The sequence below is a fragment of the Rhodamnia argentea genome, chromosome 7, assembly GCF_020921035.1.
Source record: "Rhodamnia argentea isolate NSW1041297 chromosome 7, ASM2092103v1, whole genome shotgun sequence".
In the NCBI taxonomy this organism is placed as follows: domain Eukaryota; kingdom Viridiplantae; phylum Streptophyta; class Magnoliopsida; order Myrtales; family Myrtaceae; genus Rhodamnia; species Rhodamnia argentea.
Window position 1 is genome coordinate 11,980,168 of NC_063156.1, and position 27,231 is coordinate 12,007,398.

General features: G+C 39.2%; 3 protein-coding genes and 1 pseudogene across 3 annotated transcripts in view; 2 read left to right on the top strand and 2 right to left on the bottom strand.

Moving 5' to 3' along the window:
* Positions 1-27,231, top strand: part of LOC115741917 (MATH domain and coiled-coil domain-containing protein At3g58270-like) — a 136,916-nt gene that overhangs the window by 9,755 nt on the left and 99,930 nt on the right. The gene's annotated exons all lie outside the window — the stretch shown is intronic.
* LOC125315805 overlaps positions 2,477-27,231 on the top strand; it is a 65,754-nt pseudogene continuing 40,999 nt past the window's right edge.
* Positions 9,114-10,371, bottom strand: LOC115741856 (2-oxoglutarate-dependent dioxygenase AOP3-like). Its single transcript, XM_030675874.2, has 3 exons — positions 9,998-10,371; positions 9,569-9,893; positions 9,114-9,465 (listed from the first exon to the last, which is right to left on the bottom strand). Exons 1-3 carry the CDS (start codon positions 10,369-10,371, stop codon positions 9,208-9,210), a joined length of 957 nt encoding a protein of 318 aa, XP_030531734.1. The 3' UTR covers positions 9,114-9,207.
* On the bottom strand, positions 25,348-27,132 carry LOC115741920 (MATH domain and coiled-coil domain-containing protein At3g58250-like). Its single transcript, XM_030675958.2, has 3 exons — positions 27,003-27,132; positions 26,736-26,893; positions 25,348-26,195 (listed from the first exon to the last, which is right to left on the bottom strand). Exons 1-3 carry the CDS (start codon positions 27,116-27,118, stop codon positions 25,363-25,365), a joined length of 1,107 nt encoding a protein of 368 aa, XP_030531818.2. The 5' UTR covers positions 27,119-27,132; the 3' UTR covers positions 25,348-25,362.

Genomic DNA, 27,231 nt, shown 5'->3' on the forward strand with positions numbered 1-27,231 from the left:
TCACCGTGCCGAGCTAGGTGTACGTCTCGATTCAACATAATAACTAGTTTCCACTTATTTGATCATCATTAGCTCCTTATCAGTTTGCACAAAAGTGGTCAACTCTACCTTGTGCCACCGAGGAAAAAGTAGGTTCGGAGAGAGGGTTTCGAAAAATTGGAGAAACTTGGTTTCAAAACTAACAAGCTCAGAGGATTCTTCGGGTAACAAATTCAATGGGTTTATTCATGAACCTCGTATCTTTAATCCAGGAATTTAATCTTAATTTTAGCATTAAGGCTTGCTACTTTTATTGAGACGGTTTTTGAATCCTTGCTAGGACACCGCATTAATTGTCTTCGATCCACATTTGTCTTGGATCGGGTGGATTTTTTCCCAAGAGGATTAGTGGCTCAGCGCATTGCTTGCCGACCCAACCTCAAGCGACCACGTATAACCTCAACCGATCATCATTTTTTTATTAGAATATATGAAACAAGAAAACTCGCTATAGAAAAAACAGAAAGAAAAATTGTTATTATTAACTACTTTGCTAATGTTTTCATTATTTTAGAAAATTTAGCATTTTAGTTAATTTTGATTTCCCCACTAGTACATATTTTCCATTTTTTCTACAACAATTAAGAGTAAAAGTGAGATTTTCTATAAAAAAAAAAAAAGATAAAAGCACATTTTACCCTTTAAAATCCATGTGCATTGAACCTGCTAACGAAAAAGTTTGGAAAATTGGAATATAGAACATTCTGATGGTAAAAGGAAAGAGGAATCTTTTGATTTAGGAAAGATTATGCAATCAAGTGGCAACATTTGTATACGACGCTCACTTTGATGCCAAAATTTTTTGCTGGCTTACTTAAGTGCCGGATCGGAGAAAAAAAGATCACTTAAGTGCCAATGACGAGAAGTTCCGGCCAAAATAAATACGTGACTTTTTTAATTAAAACAAGTTAGTGACATGTCATTTTTAATTCAAACAATTTAGTAACACGGCTTTTGTAAATAAAAAATCAATTCCATGTGTGCAAAGAGAACAACGTTACTCGATCGACGTGGCTAGGATGTTTTAAACTTATAGCACTTAAGTGATCACATTTTACAACTTATGGCACTTAAGTGATCATTTTCAAAAAAGATTGGCACTGAAAAGATCATAATTTACAACTCATGGCACTGAAAGTCACTCTGCGAAATTGACAAAATGACGTCATTTGTGCTTTGGAAGCTGATTAGGATCTCCGGCAAGCCACGTGGGATTAGTTAATTATTAAAAAATTGCCACGTATGGTTTCCGGCCGTGCTCATCGGAGTTGACACTGAAATAACCGTTTTTAAAAAAAATTGGCACTTAAGTGATCCGGAAAAAAAATTTGGCATTAAAGTGAGTGTCATACACAAATATTATCACTTGAGGTGTTCTTCTGCCGAAAAAAATCTCATTATAGGAAAATGGGAAACTTCCGATTGCTTTCAAAAGGAATGTATGGTCACAAAGAAAGGAAATTCAATTATCTACATATAGGATTAGTCCAAGTTGCTTTGAAACCCCAACAGAGATTGAAATAAAACACTCTATCTTGGTATATGTTTAAAGGATTAGGCAAAATAAGTTCACACACTCTTCCTAGAAATTATAGAATCCCCACTGTGTGATGGACCTGTATTTTTCTATTGCTATCCAAATTTTACCATTTCGACAAAAGATCAAAATGTTATGTGAAAATACAGTGAATATAAGACCTCAATATTCGTCATAATTGAAGGATCTCATGATCTAGATTAATATATAAAATCTATTACAAGGTCATGTCACTAACAACTGATCCAAGAACACTCGAGTTAGATCTTAAAAAATGTGAAACTATTTCGGTATATGCAAATGCTGAAGAAAATAAATAACCCAATAGTGTCAACAACAATTACACAGAACTAAATTCAACTTTCAAGAAAAATGATTTTTTCAATCAGAAAATGTTCAAAGACCTGCAAAACAATGAAGAAGTTGAAAAGGATGGGACTGCCAAGACGGGATCGCTGAACGGCAACCAGAGGTGCGAGACTGCCGGGTTGCTGCTGAATGGCCCTAGACAAGCTCGGTAAGCGTGGGATGGCGCTGAAAGCCAGCCCAGCCGGGGCTGAGCATGCCCAATTAGGGCTATGTCGGCCATCCAGTTGGCCAGCATGCGGTAGGCCGTCCTTGCCGTCACCCAATCCCGCCACCGTTATACTCCTGTTCTCTTGTCCCGACACTGGTGAGTGTAAAATGTCATTTTCGATAAGTCAATGCCAAGTCAAGATAGAATAAATGTCATTTTCAATAAGTCAATACGAAGTCAAGAAGCAAAGGACAAATAGAAATATCATTTTCAAGCATTTAATAATAGGATAAAATTAATGTCATTTTCAAGCATTAAATGATAAGAACAATGTGCCTGAGGATCTTCTCATTTATTACGTATGTTTGTTCGCGGTTCTTGCCAATTGGAGCGTCAGCTAAGAAGAAACGTCTGTGTTGTTAGCGAAAGTTGATCGTGCAGAAGCAGCATTCCAATACAGAAAAAATGGATGCACAAAATGATGTGAATCGGGGGGAATTCACGTGGAAAATCAGCTACTTCACTGAGCAGGATGCGACGAAGCTTTACTCTGAAGCATTCACAGTTTCTGATTGTAAATGGTATTTCAAGATCTTTTATTTTGTTGGCTGTTTCTTGATGATTGCAGCGTTCATCGGTAGTTCTTTCTTGAATTGGATGAAATTTTACTTGAATCTCTTCTTTTTTTAATGTAAGCGTATGATGGGTTTCTCTCTGATTGATTGTGCATCCAGATTTTAAAAGAAATCGGTGGTATCACTTGAATAAGAAGGAAGAATTTAGATCACAAAATAGCTGAGAGAGAAAACAGCTTTTCTGCAACTCATTCGTTGAACCTCTCAAAGGCGGTTGTCACTGATTAAGGAATATAGGAAGTCAAGTTTGTTGCTTATGCTGATCATGGGGAGGCGTTTTCTTCTTCTGCTGCTAATATTTTGCTTGATGTCCGATACAGCATTCTAGTTCTTCATGGTCTCCAATGTTTCTTCGACATGTCATGCTCTGGTGCTGTAAAAAAGTCTTTAAATTCATCACCCTGACTCTAGAATTCTGTAGAGACGTAACATAATTTCACTGCAAGAGAGAGTAACTGGGGTTTCACATTGATTTCATTGACTGAGCTTCGTACTCATGCTAGAGGATACCTAGCAAATGACACTTTGGTGATTAAAGCCAAAGTTTGCGTCTTAACAGCTGCTACTGCGGTGAACATTCAACCAACTGATAAGTTTAACTCCTATTTTACTTGTCTGGAAGAATTTGTCAATGCTGCTGAGACTGACGGTGTTAGCGCAGGATCAACTTCGTGCCATCAAGATGGTGCTTTGATGGCTGAATTTCCTAGCTTAGAAGAAGTTGAGAAGGCTAAGTAGTCTTTGAAGGAATGCCTTTCGGATCTCTTTAAATTGAATATGAAAGAGAGGCTATCTGAGGCACTATCAATTTTAAGCTCAGCCAGAATTAAAGTATCATCAGAGCGACAAATAGCAATTGAGACATTTCAGGCCAATTTCAATGAGTTTATTTCCGACTCCTTGGCATTTGAGCAAGACAATGCTGAGTTTGAGCTGCATAAACTACAAAAGGATCAAAGGTTCTTTGCTATGAAGAAGAGCCAGGAGACTCACATCTTCTATAAGCAGTTGCTGGATGACCTCCTCAAAGAAGAGAAAGAGCTCAAGAGAAAGACGGAGGAATTGATGTCTTGGAGGGACAAGCTTCTCTCAGACTGGGAGATCGTGCTGGTTGAGTCTGAAGAAGCGAAGTCGGGCTATAAAGATGAGCAGAAGAAAGTAGTAAAGGCTGAGGAAAAGAAGAGAATAGCCGAAGAAAGAATGTCTAGATCAACCACTGCTTGGTTGAATTTGAAGGCTCAGTTTTGTTAAAACTGTAAGGCTTCAAATAGGCTATGAACCAATTGTTCACTTAAAGCATAAAAAATTTGTTTTAGCTAGACTACTTTTTCCAATTTTTGGTAGAAAATTTGCTTAGATGGGCTCAAGTGGTTGATCCTATGTCATGTTATTTTAGACAGCACGTCAGTCAAATATATGCATAAAATCTGTACGTCTATAGAGTCAGATTTTGATGTCTTCAAATGAATTATGTGGTCTTTGCGCATTTTGCTGTTGGAACTTGGAAATTCTCACAATTCTGATGCACTTTCCTGACTGTTTTGGGATGTCAATATGCGATGATCAAGTTGTTCCTTTACATATCGCATTCCTGATAGGACTCCGCATCGGGTGGTTCTAGTGATGAGGGTGTTCTTATATCCACATCTCAAGAGGCGGAGCCTATATGCATTTCCTCGCGGTCTTGATTGATATTAGGAGAGTTTACCCTGTCCTTAGTAAGGGATTTGTTCCCTTGCATTTGAGTTTGGGATGAAAAAACAGAGGATACTGTCTAATGGTTAGGATTGTTCTTACAAGGAGAGAGCCACAAACAAGTGACTCCTATGTTGGGCAGGTTATTGATATTTAAAGAAGAAAGATAACTGATTCTTTCAATTTGCCTAAACAAATAGCAATGACAATTTAGGTTTTGGTTGAGAGAACCAGAGCATAATGTTATATCCAAAGTACAACTTCTGTGTCCTAGCTAGAGGTAGACTCGAGTCATAGATGTAAAATTATAGTAGACATATGCCAAGCGCCATAAATGACGACGACTGTGTTGTGAAAAGAAAAACAACTTGTAACGTTCGGTCTAAAATGATAAGATAACTTTTTGGTAGTCTTGTTTGGGAAAAAATCTCCCATATGCAAGTCATTTTGGATGAACTTTTATGCTGCGGAGGACATGCAAGGAGTATAAAAAAATTCTTGTAAAATTGTACAACTAGGAAACATAGAAGCTTTGAATGAATGGGTAAAGAATGCTGGAAGGAACTCTCACAGAAGACTTTCGTGATCATTTGGAACCCTCAACAGGCAAGAATTTTCTTAACAGCCCTGGCCAAGTGCCATGGGTCCGTGCGGTGCCTCGTGAGCCAGCCTTTGCTTCTAAGGATTATTCACATGGCTTGTATTAAGCAACGCCTCATTGTGATCGACCACATCATGTCTCCTTTTTATTTCAGTATCTTGTTTTCCGAGAGGACCATGGGCTGAAGGTCTCGATTCAACACTGTAACCGTTTTCGGCCTGGCATGGTCATCTTCAGGAGAGCGGCATAATGCACAAGTGGCTAGCCTCGCCTTCGGACATTTTCCGTATGATATCCCTTTCATCAGTAGATTTATAACACCAGGCCAACGATCAAGTTCTATTGTTCAAATCTCATCCCTCATGCTTCCCCTGTATCCCAAAGTTTACTTCCATGCTTTTTCATGGGGATAAGTACACCGTGAGTATTATAACTTTTGTACGGCGTTCATTTGAATGGTATAATTTTTTTTTTCCATTTACTTGAGTGCCATATCGGAGTAAAAACGTTCACTTGAGTGCTATTTCCAAGCGATCATCGTACGTGGACTTTTTATAATTTTTTATTTATTTTTTAGTGACACATGGATTTTTTTACATTTTTTTAAAATATTTGATGGAATTTTTTAAATTTTTATTTATTTTTATTTTAATTATTTAATAAAAAAAAGCCCTTCAATTTCCCATTGCCGGCTAGCCCGGGAGCGAGGGTCGCCACGCCCTCAACCGGTGGGTCCTCGACAAACGTTGCGGCCTCGTCGGCCATGGGTGAGGCAACCCCGGCCCGGACCCGACGAGGGTCATCGTGCCCTTGGTAGTGATCAACAAAGCTCCCTCGATCGCGGTCAAGGGCGCGACGGCGGTCCCTGTGTCTAGGCGAGGGCCGCCTCACCCATGGTTGGTGGGGCCGCGAGGGCCCTCGCCCAAATCTGCGAGGACCTTAATGCCCTCGCCCGCCGCCGCCGGGGCTACGACGGCGGTCGTCCGGGGCCATCGTGGTCCCCCCTGTTGAGGGCGAGTTGGCCGTGGCCAACGAGGGCCCTCACGATGAACCTCGCCGGCCAAGAGGGGGAAACGAAAAAAAAAATCAAAATAACTAAAAGAATAAAGTAAAAATCCACATATATATTAAAAAATTCAAAGAAATTAGTTCAGCGATGCCACATCAGAATTTTCAGCATCCATGTAGGATTTCCAGCGGCGCAAATCGATGATGACACTTAAATGATCATTTTTTTAAATTTGTGACACTCAAGTGAGCGAAAAAAAAGTTGTGACACTCAAGCGAATGCCATACACAAGTTATTGTACTCACAGTGTACTTATCCCCTTTTTCATGGAATGGGAAATACGCGGACCATGGAATTCTCCCACTTGATTTTAACAACGCCCTCGTTGATCCGCCAAAATGTTACATGACGAAGATATCAACCTAGAGGGGATAGTGCAGCTGTTGGCACCACCATCACACCTGATGAAATTAAGGCCATCCCGAAGGCGCAGCCTCCTCGAAATGGACGGGAGAACAAGTAGGATGTATTTCCATCCTAGGGAGAGATAGCCACGCTCTTCGATGAGGATGAACCGGTCGACTCCGAGAAGGTTATTCCCAATGAGCCTTTCGTAGGCGTCATCATATCCGACTAGACAAAACACAGCCGGTTCAACCAACCCTCCATCCAACCAAAAACAAAAAACAAAAGAACCAACCCTCCATGTTAGGATCGCGGATTTGTTAGTTTTTTATCATGTATATATGCTTTTACCACCCTACCTGTCACCAGTCTAGGAGTACATAGGTGATGTGGTTACCATTTTTTGGAAGCTCACAGTTATTGAGCTGTTGGCCTAGGGCAGTACATGTTGTAATGCGGCTCGCTGGTTTGAATAAAACCAACATATGTTTATTAAGGATGTGTGAAAGTATACTGCCAGTCCTATGACAATTCCAATATAATCATGAGGACTGGAATTTCATACGCTTCCTAGTTTCAACTCTTGGAAAGCCGGGATGGCCCAATGATATGAGGGTATTTCCTGGAGCTTGCTCATTAAAAAAAAAAAAACATTGTTGCAAAATTGTTTTGAAGGACACAATTTTTGCACCCTTTATTTGTCATATTAACCTTTCTGCATCGTGTCTTAGGCATAACATTTTTCATATTCATGATAAAAATGCATATGACTTGAACTCGCTAGAGGACGATTCTTCAGACTTAGACAAAGACAATGATGAAGGGGATTGAATTCGAATGGAATTGTTCTGAGGACTCAAAATCCGTTAACAGCTGAGCCGACATTGACGGTAAATTTGGGCAATGAAGACTGTGTCAAAGAGGTCAAAATTGGGGCAGGATTGCAGTAAGCAGAAGCCACCATATTGATCGGCCTTCTTCGAGAGTTTTAAGATGTGTTTGCCTTGATCTAGCTATCGTGTAGCATACCCTGCCGACTAATCCAGTGTACCCCTAAAGAAACAGCCGTTGAGGAGGACAAAGCTTGAGCTGTCTAAGAAGATCGAGGAAGAAGTAATGAAGCTTATGAAGGTCAACTTCAATGAGGTCACTCATTATGTGAATTAGATAGTGAATATTGTCGGGAGAGTCAGAGTGTGTGTTGACTACCGTGATATGAACTAGACCAGTCCGAAAGATGACTTCTGGCTCCCGTATATTGATGTGCTACGTGATAGTACAGCTGAATTCAAGATGTTTTCCTTCATAGACGGTTTTTCTGGCCACAACCAGATTCGGATGAGAGAGAGGAAGACAAAGCAAGACTTCCTTAATAACCCCGTGGGGCATCGAGATCGATAAGTTGGTACGTCACTCTAATTTAGATTGGTAATATAACATAAAAGTTAGTAAATCCAAAATATTCATCAGTCATCTGAATGAATTTTGGTAAGTTAGTACAAAAGGTGGTAATGCGCAAACTACATGTCAAAACTGTGGATAATTCCATAAAAATGCTGGTAAGTTACGAATAAGTTATCTGGAGAAGAAAATCACTAGTCATTTTTATTTTTGGGCAATAGTTCTTTTCACACTTGATGTTGAATTTCACCGGAAAAAAATAAAAAAGAGCGCATTATTTAGGCACGGAATAGAATTTTGTCATTACACTCACATGTGGCTCACATCTTTTACCTTAGCAATGTTTATATTAATGTGAAGAATGGTGGATGGGATGAATGCGAATGTCTTCTTAGAATGATATATTTTTCATATAGTGTTTGGTCAACGGAATATGCTCACTTGATGAGGCTTAAGGAGCCGAAAGAAATATAGTTTCTTAGGAACTATTACATGTGGTTCCAGTGGTTTGAATTCTGCTACTTCTTATTATATACCGTTACTTCGCAAGTTCCTTTTATTAAGCTATTCCGTTTCTCAACCGTAGTGCGATTTGGTGATGTTCGTACGGTCTATCTTAGTTATTCAACTGAAAAGCCCGTGTATAACTCATATCAAAGGTTCATTTCGTGACGGCTGAAGTTTTTTCGGTCGATCATCTTTCACGAACAAGCCATAAGTTCTTTTCACCGATGCCCAAAATAAGAGAGAACCAAATGATGAATGGCATTTACAATTTCGAAGGGCGAGTATGAACCAAGTTCTTTATGTTGGACATGGCTCTTATGTTCGCCAACGGGCCATTGAGCCTTTTCCCAATTAACCTTGAAATGAAAACCCTTCGCCCTATAAATTGAAACGATGTACGGCTTGGAGTAGGATGTAAACTCTTTTCCAAGTCCCATCATCTAAATTAATCAGGCCAGTTAAGTTGGATAAGCCCAATTAGTATACCGTTAAGTAAGTCCAAAATACGTTGCGTGGACTGACTTTGCCAGTGCTATGTTGGAACAAAGTAATTGAACTTAAGTTCAACTAATTGCGGAGAATAGGAATGAAAAAGTAATTGAACTTATGTCCATATGGACATGCTTATTCGAACAATATTGATGTATTCGAAAAGTTGTGCAACGGCATATCCTGGATCAGATTTTATTACAAAAGCAAACGAAGCCAATATTAAGGCATGACAAACTCGCGAGAGCCCTCATGACATGATTGTTTCACCAAAGAAAATAGAAATGACAGATAATTTGAAGCAACATTGCAAAATCACACACCAACACACAGTTACATAAATAACAAGGGGCTCATTGAGCCTTTGATTAATCAGACGACAGGGGTTTCGATCCCACAATAAGCCTTGACCGTGTACTCGTGCTTGCGACCCTCCTCGGACACGTAGAAACTGATCAACCCCACGTTGTCGAATGGATTATACTTGAGAGGGTGGTTCTCATCGACGAGCTCTCGAGGCACTTGAACCATGCCGCTGAGGAACGAGAACAAGGCCAGCGTGTACCGGGTCGTGCTTGCCTTCATGGCCACTCGATGATAACATGCACGTATCCTGTCATTGCTCCATGCCTGGTCGAGAGCCGACACACGGAGAATTAGAGTCGTTGCTAATGTTTGAAAACATGCATCGAATCAATCAGATGATTAGGTAGTGAAAGGCCGAGCTATTTACCATGCTCACATCGCCCGCCATGACTATGAAAGCGTTCGGAGGGAGGTCGATCCCGATCCACTCGCCTTCCTTGGTCTTGATTTCCAAGCCGTTGATGCGGTTCTGGTTAAGTATAGACAGGAAGGTCTTGTCGGTGTGGCGGGGCAAGGCGTTGTCGCCCTGGTCGCTGGTCTCGGGCGCCCTATACTTCAAGATCCGAAGGAGGTAGCTAGTGGAAGCGACATGAGAGTCATAGCATTTCTCCAAGCCGTAATTCTCGAAGATCATCCTCACCACCATATGATCTAGCTCCGCGACTTTCATGGAGTAAGAGTACGCGACCTCGCTTATCACATAACAAACCAATTCGTTAGTTAATCACATCATAAAGCAAGCAATTCGGGAGGAATTTTTCCGTAAAACGGAGCCAATCAACGGTTAGCAAGGTACCGGAAGCGGTGATTCCCATCGGGCCACATGAGCTCGGTGAACTTGCCGACTTCTTCTGGATCCGTGACGTTGTCGATTCCCATGGCTTCGAAGAGGGGAATGGTGGGTATTTGGCCGGCGTAGCCGAACTGAGGCTTGTCAACGACGTTCTGGCTCTTGATCTCCGTGGGGAGGGCGAACAACTCCTCGGTGGCCTTTAAGATTGCACCGTCGAGCTCCGGAGGGACTCCGTCGTACAAAGCTACGAAGCAACCGTACTCTTCCAGGCCATGGCACACTTGTTTCATCGCCGAAGCCCATGCGCTTGTCCCTTGTTTCAAGTCCTTGTGGTTGAAGTCAATGAACGGAACAACGGGAGAAATAAGAGAACCCATTGATGGTGAAGGTGGGTAGGTGACTTTGCCCTTCTACAGATATGGTGTATATGTTGATGCTTCCCCTTGTTCGTTCCATGTATATATACTGTCATATGACGCGCGAACGGGTTTCTTCTTTTATTTTTATGCTTAATTTACACAAGCCATGTCACATCACGATTGAATTTTTTTTTTTTTTGGTCAAACATCACGATGGATTTGTTTTTTTTTTTTTGGTCAAACATCACGCTGGATTTTTTTTTTATTATTATTTTGGTCAAACATCACGTTTGATCTAGTTATTTAGGTTATTAGTTTATTGGTTTCTGTATATCTGCTCATATCGCTGGTGATTCGATAGCTTATGTTGAAAAGGAAAACATTTCATGGCATACGCATAGGAAACGGGGTAATTGCGAAAAAAAGAAAGCCAGTAAATTTGTTGTATGGATGTCAATTCAGTTTTAAAACTTTCGATTTAGCCAATTTAGTTCTAAACATTTTGATAATTTGTCAATGTAGTACTTTCAACTTATTTTGGTCGAAAATTACTTATCCGTCGTAAGTGGTACTGTTGAAATTGACGTTGACAATTTTTGCAAATTTTTTCTATATTTTATACTTTTTCTTTTTTCCTTTTCTTTTTTTCCATTGCGGTTGACGAGGGCTATCTCACTCGTGGTTAGTGAGGGCTTCAGTGGCCGCTTTGTGAACAAAAAAATGTAAAAAAAAAATCATAAAGTCTTAATAAAAATGCAAAAAATGTTTACATTAGCACCGGCCATCCGACTATGCCACGCAGGACAAGTGGCGTCTACATCAGCAGTTCTTTGCCATAAATTAGCGGGAACGACTTCACTGTCAAAAAGTTTAGAACTAAATGGGCCAAATTGAGAGATTTAGGGTCGAATTGACATCCGCACAATAAATTTATGATTTTTTTTTTGTAGTTTTCGCCATCCAAAATAGATCGTGAGATTTGTCATGTTTCTCTCCATTCAAGAAGCTGCAAGAAGAAAAAGAAAGAAAAAGGAAATTTATTCTATTGTTCAATTTCTCAAAATAAAGATTTTATTTCTCCATGCTGCTAGTTTATGAAAGAGTCGGCAAATATAAAATAACGGTAAAAAAAAATTATCACTCACTTGTTTTTCCATTTAATTGTTCGTAAGAAACTTTCGTGAAATATCTTTTTAATAGTTCGTAAATTACCAACTTTTTTTTATTGTTATCAATTTGTTTTGTTAGTCTTTCTTTCCAACTTCTTAAATTTATCAAATCTTATATGAATTTACTAGCCCCTATGCGACCGACTATTCAAAAAACAAAATTTCTAATCAACTAGTTTTGGATCACCAATTCTCATTTAAGTTACTACCACATTTGTTGGTTTCTTAATTTGATGCATCTGTTTGGGGTTTACCAATTTTTGTTCTTCTACAGATGACATAAATTTATCAACTTTTATGTGAAATACCAACCTTTGTTTATATGATTTACTGGATTTTCTCCCTTCGTGTTAACAACTAGTTTTGGATCACTAACTCTCCTTTGAATTGATTTCTAAACCAAAACTAGTAAATAAGTTTAGTAGGAGAAAATTTGATAAATCACTTAAACTAAATATAGTAGAGAGTTGGCAAATTTAAGGCATACTTAAGAAAGATTTATAAAAATTGGTAAAAGATAAGAAAAGTTAGTAATTGAAAGAAGAATTTACTCGCTGAGTGAATTAAATGACAATGCTAATCGTTTGCTAACTTACTCGAAAAAGAGTTTGGAAGTCACTCTAATTAAGATTAGTAACTTCTAAAAACAATTGAAAATTTTTAGACTGTTACGAAAGAATGCAAAAATAATAACAAAAAAGAGTTTGCAAGCGGTAAGAAAAATTTGGCAAATTAAAAAATAAATAAATATTCTTCTAAGTAACTCAAAAAAGAGTTGATAACCCAATACTAAGTGATACCTAATGGAAGAAAAGATGGTGAGTCATGCTCATCTAGGTGATCATCTTTAAAAAAGTTTGTAAATGCAAGGGGTCATTAAATAAAATAACAAAAATTAATCAATCCACAGAAAAATTGGTAAATTAAAAAAAAAAATGATCGCACGTTGATATATAACTCCAATAAAAATCAGTAACCCAAAATCAATTGACAATTTAATTTGACAGAAGTTGGTACTCACTCTAATTTAGATTGGTAATATAATATAAGAGTTAGTAAATCAGAAGTACTCGTCAGTTATGCAAATGAATTTTTGTAAGTTAGTACAAAAGATGGTAATGTGCAAACTATCAAATGAAAACTGTGGATAATTCCGTAAAAATGCTGGTAAATGTTTTTTTGGCAAGTTCATTATGTTTTCCGGAGAAGAAAAACACTAGTCATTTTTTTTTGGCAATACCTACTGCTGTATAATATTTCTTTCTTTATAATTGATAGGATGTTATGAAAGGTGCGAAGTGCTAATTATAATGGAATTATTTACTGGACGTAGTTCTAATTTAAGAGTGAATCAAAATAATTGTAGCGGGACTTCCACACTTTTCTGTTGTTGGGGAGTATGAACCACACCCCAACACTTTTCACACTTGATATTGAAGTATACCGGCAAAAAAAAAAGAAATTTGAGAGTATTATTTGAACACGGAATAGACTTCTGTCATTACACTCACGTGTGGAAATTGGTTCCAAGACCTCGTAATAGCGCGCCGCTGTCATCTATTCGTGTTGCGTTCTGTAGGGGAAATGAAAAGCCACGTTAATACAACAGAGGTGATGAACCGTGTGAGGTAACTCCACTAATTATAATTTATCCAACTATTAGCTTAGGATATAATTAAATGATCTTCTAGAAGAAGAAGAATTTTTCTAACAAACATGGGAAAAGACTACTAAAAAGGATGAAATTAATAGACCTGGAAATGACTAATTAAAAAGATGAAAAAACACAACCAGAGGAAGACAAATATGGAGTTGTTGGGAACTAAAAAAACAGAAAGGAACGAAAGAAAAGACAAAAAGCATGTGATTCGGAATGCGCGTTGACTTTTATTGCATTTGTCTGCTCTTCCTGTGATTTTGTATTTTATAAATGAGACAAGTCCACTAAATATCCTAAAACTTGTCAAGAAAATATAATTAAGTCCTAAAAAATTTTTAAAAATGTAATCAATTGTTAAAATTTTTCAAATTGGTACAATTAAGTTTTTCCATGAACCTCACCAGCTTTTTATCCGGGTTGGCATGGCCTGGATACCCTTGCCCAGGTCCGGCAATGGGCGGCAACAGCCACGCCTCACCGACAAGGCCTTGCCCTGCTCTTCTTCTTCTTCTTCTTTCCAGTTTTAGCTTTTTAAAATTACACTTTAGTCATTTTTAACATTTTCAATTTAAAGTAAATAAGATTTGGAAAAAATAATATTAAAAAATTCCACGTGGGAGAGAGAAGTTAATTTCAAAATCCCACGTCAATGTTTTCATTCTCTCGTTGTCATATATTTCTTTTGTAATTTCTCTTTATCAACAATGGGAATATGCATTGATTACCACTTATTATAATTCAACTTTATAAATAGCAGGAACTCTTATAAAAATTTTTCATTACGCGCACAAAGTTTGCAAATTTCTATAATTTAGGCAAATTTCCAAATAAAGGCCTAAAATACTCTCGTCTATTCAATTTTCTTTCATTCTCTCACAGCTAATCCAAGAGATCGAGGTAATTGACATTTGGTTGGGAAGTGGAGCAAAACACAAGTTTATAATGCACACAATCTGTCAAACTATATTGGTTTCATGTGAGATTCGCCAAATCCAATGGATCTTACAGGCCAAAAGTACCGACTTTCATCTTTTTTTATTTTTTTTTGTAAAAACCAATCTCACCACTAAAACTACCCCACAGCATGAAAAATGAGGTTTACTATATAATCTAGGGTTTTTAAATAATCTAGGGGAATTGGAATGGGGATTGAGTGATCCGAAGACTCACGAAATACCATGCGAGTTTGATGAACATGATAAATTCTAGCTCTTGGTTTGAGAAAGTGATCCGGTTCCAAACCAGTTTGCACACGATTGATGGAATTTGAATGAGTAAGTGGTTGACAGTTTAATGATGAGGAAGATCTTGAATGGTGAACTCTATGTTAATAGGAGTTGGTAATAAACTTATAGTGTTTGCAATCTCAAAAAGTCTTTTTCTCTCCTAGGCGCTCGAAGATGCTTGGAATTGCGATTTCTTCAGCATTTTATGGATCCTATGCTAAGTACCGAGATCCAATGGCTGACTCATCATCTCACAATGAGGAACCAACTTTTTTCAATTACGATGTCCCTAGCATGCATCATCATCAAAGCATTGAGATAATGAAAAACCTAGACTTTAAGTCTCTCTGAAAAAAGACAAATGAGGATTAGTTAGGATATAAGTAATTGGACATTGGAAGTCTGCAAGAAGAAAACGAATTTTCTTAATATACCAAGAAGAAGACTAATTAAAATTATTGAGAAGACGACCAGAAGAAGACAAATATGGACTTGTTAGGAAAAAAAAAAAAAGCAACGAAAAGGAACAAAATAAAAGACTGAAGCATGAGAATATGAACGTGCATTAAATTTTCTTTCATTCCCTCGCTGTCATACATTTCTTTTGTAATTTATCTGAATCAATAATGGAAATATGCATTGATTACCGCCTGTTATAATTCAACTTTATAAATAGTAAGAACTCTTATAAATTTTTTTATTACGCGCATGAAGTTGGAGGGCTTACGTAATTTAGGGAAACTTTCAAATAAGGGACTGAAGTACTCTCGTTTATTCAATTTTCTATCATTCTCTCACAGCTAATCCAAGAGATCAAGGTAGCTGACATGTGGTGGGGAAGTGGGGCAATTTTCACAATGTATCTGAATCACACAAGTTCATAATGTACATGATTTGTCAAACTATTCTAGTTTCACGTGAGATTAACCAAATCCAATAGGTCTTACAAGCCAGAAGTACCGACTTTCATCTCACTTTTCGTAAAAGCCAATGTCACCTGTAAAACTACCCCACAACACTGAAAAATGGGGTTTACTATATAATCTAGGGGTATAGGAATGGAGATTGAGTGATCCAGAGATTCACGAAATACCCTGCAAGTCTCATGAACATGTTAAATTCACGTTCTTGGCTTGAGCAAGTGATCCAGACCCGGATCGGTTTGCCCTTGATTGATGGAATTTGAATGAGTATGTAATTGACGGTTTAATGATGAGAAATGCCTTGAACGGTGGACTCTACGTATATAGGAGTTGGTAATAAACTTAAAGCTTTTGTCAATCTCAAACGTCGTTTTCTCTCCCAGGTGCTAGAAAATGCTTCGAATTGCAATTTCCTCAGCATTTTATGGGTGCTATTCTTAGGACCGGCATCCAATGGCTGACTCATCTTCTCACAATGAGGAACCAACTTTTTCAATAACGGTGTCCTCGCATGCATCATCATTGAAGCATTGAGATAATGAAAATCCTAGACTTTTAAGTCTCCGAATAAGACAAATGCGGATTAGTTAGTATAGCAGTAAATGGGCATATGAAGTCTGCAAGAAGAAAAGTAATTTTCTTTAAATACCCAGAAGATGATCAATTAAAATTATTGAAAAGACGACCAGAAGAAGACAAATAAGGACTTGTTAGGAAAAAAAAAAAAGCAATGAAAACGAACAAAATAAAAGACTGAAGCATGTGAATATGAACGTGTATTAAATTTTCTTTCATTCTCTCGCTGTCAGATATTTCTTTTGTAATTTCTCTTAATCAATAATGGGAATATGCATTGATCACCACTTATTATAATTCAACTTCATAAATAATATGAACTCTTACAAACTTTTTATTATGCGCCTGAAGTTGATGGATTAATCTAATTTAAGAAAAATTTCAAATGACGGCCTGAAGTTCTCTCGTTTATTTAATTTTCTTTCATTCTCTCACAGCTAATCCAAGAGATCGAGGGAGTTAACGTCTAGTTGGGAAGTGGAGCAATTCTCATATGTATCTGAATCACACAATTACATAATGCACGTGATCCATCAAACTATATTGGTATTATGTGAGATTCACCAAAACCAACAGATTTTACAAGCCAGGAGTGACTTTCATCTCACTTTTCGTAAAAGCCAATCTTACCCCTAAAACTACCCCTTATCACTGAAAAATGAGGTTTAGTATATAATCTAGAAGTTTGTAAATAATCTAGGGGTATATGAATGGGGATTGAGTGATCCGGAGACTCACGAAATCCCCTGCAAGTCTCATGAACATGTTAAATTCACGTTCTTGGCTTGAGCAAATGATCCAAACCCGGATCAGTTTGCAGTCGATTGATGAAATTTGAACGAGTAAGTAGTTGTGGGTTTAAAGATGAGAAAAGTCTTGAACGGTGAACTCTACGTATACAGGAGTTGGCAATAAACTTAAAAGTTTTTGTCAATCTCAGAAAGTCTTTTTCTCTCTTAGGTGCTCGAAGATGCTTCGAATTGCAATTTCTTCAGAATTTTGTGGATCCTATGCTTAGGACCGAGATCCAATGGCTGACTTATCATCTCACAATGAGGAACCAACTTTTTCAATTGCGGTGCCCCTAGCACGCATCGTCATCGAAGCATTGAGATAATGTAAAAACCTAGACTTTATGTCTCTCCGAAAAAGACAAATGAGGATTAGATAGGATATAAGTAAATGGACATTCGAAGTCTGCAAGAAGAAAACTAATTTTCTTATAATACCCGGAAGAAGACTAACTAAAATTAATGAAAAGACGACCAGAAGAAGACAAACATGGACTTGTTAGGAACAAAAAAGCAACGAAAAAGAACTAACTAAAAGACCGAAGCATTCGAATATTAACGTGTATGAAATTTTGTTTCTTTGTTTCATTCTCTCATATATTTCTTTTGTAATTTATCTTAATCAATAATGGGAATATGCATTGATCACCACTTGTCATGATTCAATTTTATAAATAACAGGAACTCTTATAAATTTTTTACTATGCGCATTAAGTTGAAGGATTTATGTAATTTAGAGAAAATTTCAAATAAGGACTCGAAGTGCTCTCGTTTTCTCAAATAAGAGTCTAAGGTGGATCTTGTTTTAAATAAGAGCCTGAAATGCCCCCATTATTTTAAATAAGGATCTTATTAAGGGTATTTCGTCATTTCCCTTTTTCTGTTTTTTTCCTTTTTTTCTTTCTTTTTCTCCACTTTTTCCGTTTCTTTTTTTCCTTTCTTTTTTTCTTTCTGCCTTTTTTCTGCCAAAGCTTCTCGCTTGTGACCAGGCCGGCACCGAAGAGGGCAGCCCTCGCCGGCCTCACCCTGCCCAGGCGAGAGAGCCGAGGCCCGCTCGGCGTTGATCCCATGAAAAGTGACCGCGAACGCATTCACTGTGGAAATGTGACGAAGAGAAGATGACATTTGCATCGGCAAGAATAGCGTTTGTGGCCTCCTCGAAATAGATGAACCATCACCCCATATTTTCTTTGGAACTGAGGTGGGCGAAAAGACCCAACACCCGATTTACATCTCCACGAAGCTCAGCCACATCGACCCCAGCGCCCTCAAAGAACTCTATGCCTCCTGCAACCTCTGCGTGCCACCGGTCCCCAATGTGGGTCTCGGCCGCTGAGTTCGAGGGGACGACGTCGTCTGTCTCGACAAGCTCCGTCGTCATGTCCATCTTCTGCAGGGACGAGGATTTGTCATCGGACGTGGAGCAGTGTGCGGTGGTGTGGATTGGCGGTTTGGTGAATAAGATGTTGCGGATAGTCTGTCCCTCGGATGGCTGGTTGGTGGGATTTGGCCGGTTTGTTTCGGATTTGGAGTTGACTGTGTCCATGTACGACGTCATGGCCCGAAGAGGGCCGCCCCCGGCTTGCCCAGGAGAGGCCGGTGAGGGCAGCCCTCTCCTCGCCCAGGCGAGGGCCTAGTTAAAAAGATGAAAAAGCCAACCAGAAAAAGACAAATATAGAGTTGTTAGGATTGGGATAAAAGTAAGATTTAGAGTTTTTTTATGAGACAAAAAAAAAAGTTCTGGATATAATTATCGCAAATGCTAAAGTTAGAGATTTTTTTTGGGAATTGAGCCTATAATTGTCGCAAATGCTAAAGTTAGGGTTTTTTTGGATAGTGAGCCCCGATTCATTTAACATCTTTAATTCGAGGCGAGTTTTATTTGACGCATTCAAATTCAAGACATATTTTAATAGTATGCACACACAACTTGGGAACCCTTGCATCGACCATGCGACAGGGTGGCGCTTGGCGTGAAATTCACTAGGCCAGCCTTCCTTTCAAAAGATCGCTCCCATGACTTGCATCGTGGAATGCCTCATTATGACCAATCATTCAATATCGCCCATCAACTTGGCCACCTTACCATCTCGAGCAAGATATGCGAACATAACTTGTTTCCATGATCCAGTTTTTATCTTTAATATCACATCTAAGTTAAAAGGGAGAGCGGCCTTAGCTCTTGATCAGTTTGGACATCTCACTATCTGAGCAAAGGCACTCGTCTCGATTCAACACCAACTAGTTTTCAATTATTTGATGATCATTAGGAGAGTGACATTAGCTCTTGACCAATTTGTGCATAAGTGGCTAACCCTGCCTTCGGACATCTTCCATGTGATGGTCCTTTTGTCAATCGACTCCTAACATATACTTTCCGACACCACTCTAATTGTCTTCGATCCATAATTATCTTGGATTTGGTGAAACTATTGAGTTTCTCCAACCTTCAGAATTTCCTTACCCAAATCAAGAGGACTAGTATCCAGATATAGAGAGAATGATAACTAAAGCATGAGTTATAGTGAATTACCAAGAAGAAAAAAATAGACCACAAAGGCTTAAAAAGAAAATATTTCTTTTTCACCAAAGAATGAGGGAAAAAGAAGATGATTTGCAGAAACGTGCAGTCTAAGAAAAGGAAATGTTTCCAAGAACAATGATATGCAGAAATAGAGAAAAAGAAAGTGAATCTAATATTATTTAATTAATTTCTACCTAGAGTAAAAAAATAGGGAAGCATAAAAAACATAGAAAATCATCATGCAACTTATACTACGGTAGATGGAAAACCCAAAAGACCAATCCATCCTCTTTTGGTCGGATTAGAACTAAGAGAGAGCACTACAGCATATCTTCAGTTATGAAAGGGCAAGCTGATACAATAGGCATTGCGATGCGAAGAGCTATGGTTACCTGTCCAATTTCTAATTAATCAAGATAACCATTCGTTTCCGTAAGAGAAAAATGATGATTGGCTATGCTTTTTTAAGCGTGCATCATGTCATCATAAGGTGGTTCATATGACCGTTTTCAAAGTAATACTAATGGAAACATAAGTTAAGACCATTGATTTAATTCTCAGTACACGAAAATTTTTGGAAATGTTTTAAGTTTTCATCACTCCATATTCGTAACATTTCTGCAGATGAAGCGTTGGGAAAAGTGCATTGAGAAAAGCCTACTAGCACTGGAACTAGAAGCCCCTATAAAATCAGAATCAACGGATTGGTATTGATACGGCCTGTACGTGACCTGTTTAGACATAATTAATTAAAAATATATGTTCACTAGAAGTCTTAAAACTTATCATGAAAGTATAATTGAATTGTAAAATTTGTCAAATTAGTGTAATCGAGTCCTTCGGTTAACTCCGTCTAAATTGGCTAATGGAAAATGCTGACGTGGATCGTTTAAATATTTTCTCTCTCCTACATGGTGATGATCATGATGTCGTTTTGGACCAAATATGATTTTTAATACAATTTGTATTTAAAATTACTTTTAAAAAAGGTAAAATTAAAAAAAATAAAATCAAAAGAATGAGAACCAGTGCAGCCCTCGCCGCCACTGCCCCACCACAGCCAGGAAGGGCCGGCAATGATGGGGAAGTGGTCGGCGGGGGTCTCGGAGCCCCAACCAAGGTGTGGCGACCCTGCCAACTGCAGGCTAAAGTCGGCTGAATTTCATGAAGAATGGGGTTCTGCGATTGCCTCCTGTGTATCGGTTCCTCATCAAACCCCTTTTTGCCTCCCAACGATGGACAAAAATTCTATGCTTTTCTCAACAGTTCCGCCTCACACAAGTACTTTCCTCTTCCCTGCTCAAGAACTCCAAACCATGAACAGGAAAGGACCTGGATGAAGGGTTCTGCGATTGCCTCCTGGGTTTCGGTTTCTTACGAAACCCTTTTTTGCCTCCCAACAATCGATGAAAATTTTATGGTTTTCTCAACAGTTCCGCATCAAATTCACAAGTACTCTCGTCTTCCCTGCTCAAGAACTCCAAAACATGAAAAGGAAAGGATCTGGGTGAGGGCCAGTTGGCCCTCACCTTTGGTCAGCAAGGGCCGCCGGCCCATTGCCGGGGATCGGCAACCACCACCAACCGCTTCTCCACCATCGCCGCCCCTTCCCAGCGGCGGTGAGGGCTGCAAAGCCCTCGTCGCTGGTTCTCATTCTTTTTTAATGTTATTTTTTTTTTATTTTACCTTATTTATTAAATTATTTTAAATATAAATTGTATTAAAAAATAGATTCGAACAAAAACGACGTCGTACATCAAACTGTTAGTTTGTGAGAGAGAACCAGCCTACGAAGCCAGCCAGCCCTGCTCTAGAAGATATTTCCAATCTTATATCGACCAATTGCTTTATATAAGTAGTAGTTCATCGCCACATAAAAGAGGGAAGGTGTTAAAAAAAGCCACATTAGTATTTTCCATTAGTCAAATTAGATGGAGTCAATGAAAGGACTCAATTGGATCAATTTATCAAGTTTTAGGACTCGATTGCACTTTTTGCAAGTTTTAGGACTCAATTACACTTCCACGACGGAGTTTTGGGATTTCTAGTGAACATATCCATTAATTAAAAGATTATCCCTTCAGGCTTTTCACTAATAATATGCTAAATTGATGATATTTCCTTAGTTGTGTCACGCCTCAATCCTCGTGTACGTAATTCCTTGCCGACTATCACTGCGGTCGACCATGTGAAGGCACAAGTGACGAGCTCCTTTGCAACAGTTTTGCTAAAGGATGGTTCAATAAAAAGAAAAAAGAATAAATCATCTCGATTTACTTTTGGAAATTGAAAAGCGAGCTCAAGGAACCGGCATAAATCTGCGACCACGATCGATTTCAAGCCCTTCGGGAAGGAGAAAACTTGCTATCCCTCTCCCTTTGTCGAGCCATCGAAGATTTGAACTTCAAAGGTACTCTAGAGAGTAACAAAAATGATATTTGATGTAATCTAATTATATTAATTTGTTGTTTCGTTTAATTTCAGGTCGTTAAATTTCGAGTCTCGTGCGATTAGAAGGGAGGCTTGAGATAAGCTGTATGCATGCGGTTTTTCAATTGGCAATTTGTGTTTGTTTCATCACATCATGATTTGTGATTAGGATAATTGGCTTATTGTGAGAATGATGGAATTCGTGTTTATGGATTAGAAAGATGTCAAAGTCGAGTTTGTCTAGAAGAAAATTAGTAGGTTCGCGGGTATCCTGGAACTGGATTCCGAAACCCGTGATAGAGTAGGTTCCGGATTCCAAGGTATGCGGGATAGGTTCTAGGTTCCGAAAATTAAGGAACCTGTACTAGCGGATAGGTTTCGGGTTTCGGGTGGAACCTATCCAGAACCTGGAACCGCTCACCCCTAGTAGTATACCCTTATGTCGACACAACAAGAACATGACCATGAACACGAATTGCCACCCTGGTCATCAACAATCCTTTTCTCCATTTTTATTTTTGTATGAAAATTTTGCGGCATTCCCTTTCTTCAAGTATTTACGCAAAGTGCTTTATGAGTGAAACACATATAGGTACGTTTGATGGTGTTTACTGCCTGACATGCTTCGGCATGTCAACTATGCTCCCTTGATGCCCTTGTCTCATCCTTTTACATTACTAGAAGTGACCAGGTTGCTCCTCGACAAAGCTTATGAGTTGCGTGGGCCTAAGCATTGTAACTGGTAGAGACAAGATATTTACCAGTTGGCAAGAAACCTTCAAGCCGATGGGAACACAGTTGCATCAGTCGACAGCATATAACGCCGGTCGAATGGACAAATCAAGAGACTCTATTGGTGTTTGGCGACATACTTGAGGTGCATGCGTTTTGCTAGGCCAAACTGATGGCATCGATGGTCATCCTTGGTTGGATGGTGGTACAATACCACCTTCGGCACTGGCATCCAGACAACCACATTTCAGACTTTGTATGGTTCTTCCCCCGCCAACTCTAGGGCTCGACATTCATGTGTTAACTGTCAAAGCAGTAGCCCCAAAATGAAAACTTGACCAAGCCTCAGAGTTGAATGAAGCAGTATGCAGATAAGAAAATGGCTGATAGGTCTTTGGAAGAGGGGACATGGTATACTTAAAGCGACAACCCAACAAGCAGAGATCCTGACAATCTCACAAAGCTCATTCCTAAGTGCAGTGGCTCTTTTCCAGAATGACTCATGTGTTCTTGGCTCAATTGTTAGTGACATGAGCTTGTAATAGATTTCAATCTAGATTCTGATAGCCTCAAATTATGACGAATACTGACATTTTATATTCACCATATTTTCTCATAACATTTGGATCTTTTATCGAAATGGTATATATATATATATATATATATATATATGTATATATAGGTTCATCACACATTGTGGATTCTACAATTTCTAGTAAGAGTGTGCCAACTTATTATGCCTACAATCCTTTGATCATGTACCAAAATAAGTGTTCAATTTCAATCTCAGTCGTGGATTTTAAAGAAACTTCGGCTAATCCTGTATGTAAATAGTCCAATTTCCTTTGTTTGTGACCGTTCTACATTGCTTTTGAAAGCAATTGTGCGCACGATGGGGTGCGATTGGGCCTGCACGATGCAGGCCCAACGTCGTCTGGTCGTCATTCGAGTGTGGCCCTGCACATGCTTTTTCCTTAATAGAAGTGCGAGGGATGTGATAGGACAGATACAGCTGGATCATGAGAGTTGTGTGAGGGAGTTTATGTTAGGAATAAGTTCACCAAAGGACTATGGCAAGGAAGATGTCTGAAGGCAAGGTTGACCACTTGTGTACAAACTAGTTGGGAGCTAATGCCGCTTACCTAATGATGATTACAATAAGTGGAAACCGTTGCAATGGGGCATACCACGACACAAGCTTGAAAGGAAGGCTGGCCTACTGAATTTGCACGCCAGGTGCCGCACCGTCGCATTATCGATGCCGGGGTTCCCAAGTTGTATGTGCATATTATAAAACTATATCTCGAGTTTTGTCAAATAAAACTCGACTCCAATTATCGTTGTCAAATTAATCGGTCACGTAAAAGTGAAGTGCATGAGCTCCTATCATCGAAATTACAAAAAGAAAATAAAAAGGATGGGCACATAATTTCCTTTAGCTACTAGAGTCGGCCAAGGTATGGAGGAGATACATAAAAGACTCATATCTTCGCGGCATAATAGGAGTTCATTCAAAATAGGCTTCATAAGGAAATTTTTTCCAAAACAGGACTATTAAAAAGTAATGTTTTCACTTAGATCAAACGTCACAAGTTGTTTTTCTTTTACGACATAGGTTGTTGTCATTTTCGGCGATCGTCGAATGCCACTGTCGTCACGCATACTATGATTGATATGAGTGTATGACTCAAGGCTGTTGGAGTTGGCAAATACTTGAGAGACCCTTGTTTCTCACACCGGGTATGCCCACGTGAGCTTAGGGAAACCGAAACGTTACCCAACGACATGTGACCCCTGCGCGCGGGATGCGGGGGTTTGGGGGCAGTGCCTCCGACACGGGATGTTCCGCTGTCCGGTCACCGGGCGGGGGTTCGAGGGCAGCGCCTCTCGATGGGGGTTCTGCTGCCCGGCCCGGCGGACAACCGCCCCCTCACCGGTGAGCGGGTTGGGGTTCGGGGGCAGCGCCCCCGAAATCTCTACGGGTTTTGACTTTTATTTAAGCTGGCCCGTATGGATGGAATTAAGAGGTTTTAGGTTTTTTAGCCAGTTTTTGGGGCATATATATTTTGCTCGGTTTTATCATTGTACTAGTTGAATTGGCTGTAAACCGAAAAATATAGTGAAATCTCTTTGCAAGGCGTAGCCCTAATCTTGGGGTGAACCTGGATAATGTCGTGCGTCATTCCAATTTTTCTTGATTTTCTGTGTGATCGTCTGATTCGGTTCCGATAAATCCCTTCGGAGGCTACCTCCAGCTTGGGCACAAAAGTTATACTTCGGACAAAACTCCAAGAACGTTACAAAATCAAATGAGATAACTATCGGATATAACATTATGTTCTAATTCTCTTAACCAAAACCTAAATCCTCTTTCATTGCTACCTGTTTAGGCAAATTGAAAGCATTAGTCACTTTTCTACTGTGCATATCAATAACCTGCCCTACACTAGAGCCACTTGTTTGTGGCTCTCTCCTTGTAAGAACACTCCTCCTAACAATTAGACAGTATCCTTGTTTTGTTCATTCCAAACTCAAATGCAAGGCAACGAATCCTTTACTTAAATGCATCTAGTCTCTGCCTCTTGAGATGTGGAGACAGGAGCACCCTCATCACAAGAGCCACCTAATGTGGAGTCGTATCAAGAAGGCTATACGCGAAGGAACAACTTTATCATCACATATTGACATAACAACAGTCAGGGAAGTGCATCCGAAGTGGGAGAATTTCCAAGATCCGAAAGCAAAATGAGCAAAGATGACGTAATTCATATGAAGACATCTAAAATTGAGTCAGTAGACATACATATGTATGTATATGTTTGACCAACGTGCTGTCTAAGCTAACTTAATATAGGATCAACGACTTGAGTCCCTCTACGCAATTGCTCCTTCGCAATTGGAAAAAGTAGCCGAGCGAAAATGCAGCTTTTATACTTCAAGTGAACAATTGGCACATAGCCTATTTAAAACCTTAAATTTTAACCAAACTGAGCCTTCAAATTCGACCAAGCAAAGCTTGATCTAGACATTCTTTCTTCAGCTATTCTCTTCTTTTCCTCAGCCTCTGCTACTTTCTTCTGCTCATCTTGATAGCCCAACTTTGCTTCTTCAGACTCGACCAGCAAGATCTCCCAGTTTGAGAGAAGCTTGTCCTTCCTAGACTTCACTTCCTCCGTCTTTCTCTTGAGCTCTTCCTCTTCATTGACGAGGTCATCCATTAACTGCTTATAAAAGAAGTGAGTCTCTTGGCTCTTCTTCATAGCAGAGAACCTTTGATCCTTTTGTAGTTTATGCAGCTCAAACTCAGCATTGTCCTGCTCAAATGATAAGAAGTCGGAAATGAAATCATTGAAATTGGCCTGAAATGTCTCAATTGCTATTTGTTGCTCTGACGATAATCTGATTCTGGCTGAGCTTAAAGTTGATAGTGCCTTGGATAGCCTCTCTTTCATATTCAATCTAAAGAGATCCGAAAGGCATTCCTTCAAAGACTGCTTAGCCTTCTCAACTTCTTCTAAGCTAGGAATTTCAGCCATCAAAGCACCATCTTGGTGGCACGAAGTTGATCCTACACTAACACCGTTAATCTCAGCAGCATTGACAAATTCCTCCAGACTAGTAAAATAGGATTCAAACTTATCAGTTGGCTGAATGTTCACTGGAGGAGTAACTGTTAACACGCAAACTTCGGCTTTAATCACCAAAGTGTCATTTGCTAGGTATCCCCACCTAGGATTACAAAGCTCAGTCAATGAGATGAAACTTTTGAAACCCCAGTCAATCTCTCCTGCAGTGAAATTATGTTGCGTCTCTGCAGAGTTCAGAGTTCAGGAGTCAGGGTGACGAATTCAAAAACTTATTTACAGCACAAGAGCATGACATATGGAAGAAACGTTGGAGACCATCGAGAACTAGAATTTTGTATGTTGGTCAAGCAAAACATTATCAACAGAAGAAACAAACACCTCCCCATGATCAGCTTAAGCAACCAAATCCATACGAAAGTCAATAAAACTGACAATGCACAACATCTGTAAGACCACCATATGTAACTACATAACTTAAATTGTGGCTCCTCTCTTTTTCTGGACCAACATTTGGATCATATAGGCACAGCCAAGCCCCGACATCATCCAATGGACCAGTCGCTTAGTAACTTTCTCTCTCAGTTCGATATCACTCTTTCTACTTCTTCTCACCTATTCTTTTGACGTCTCAACCCTTCTTCTTCAAGTCATATCACCGATTTCTGAAAAATCTAGATGCACAATCAATCAAAGAGAAACCTATCACACACTCGGATTAAAAACAAAAGATTTCAAGGAAATTTTTATTTAATCCAAGAACAAACCTTTTCTAATAGAGCGAACATGATTGATTTGATTGATCACACTCAAGCTTAACTCGGCATTTCTGGTCCACCCGTTCGGCAACGTCGCAGAACCAGCGACAGCAAGGTACACCGACAAATGGTCCGTTTCGTTCCCCTTAGGGAAAACCAGAATTCTCCTGCTCAAAAAGGATCGGACCACGCAAGAATCACTTGGCAACACGACGAACACGGGACCATCAAGAAGAAACAATGCAAAAACAGAAAAAAGAAAAGACTTTGGGATACCATTTACAACCAGAAACTGTAAATGCTTCAGAGTAGAGCTTCTTCCCATCCTGCTCACTGAAGTTGCTGATTTTCCACGTGAATTCTCCCCGGTTCACATCGTTTTGTGTATCCATTTGTCTATATTGGACTGCTGTTTCTGCACGATCAACTTTCGCAAACAACACAGGATGTTCTCCTTAGCCGGCACTCTAATTGTGTCGCACGTTGTTGAACCCTTCGACTTCAA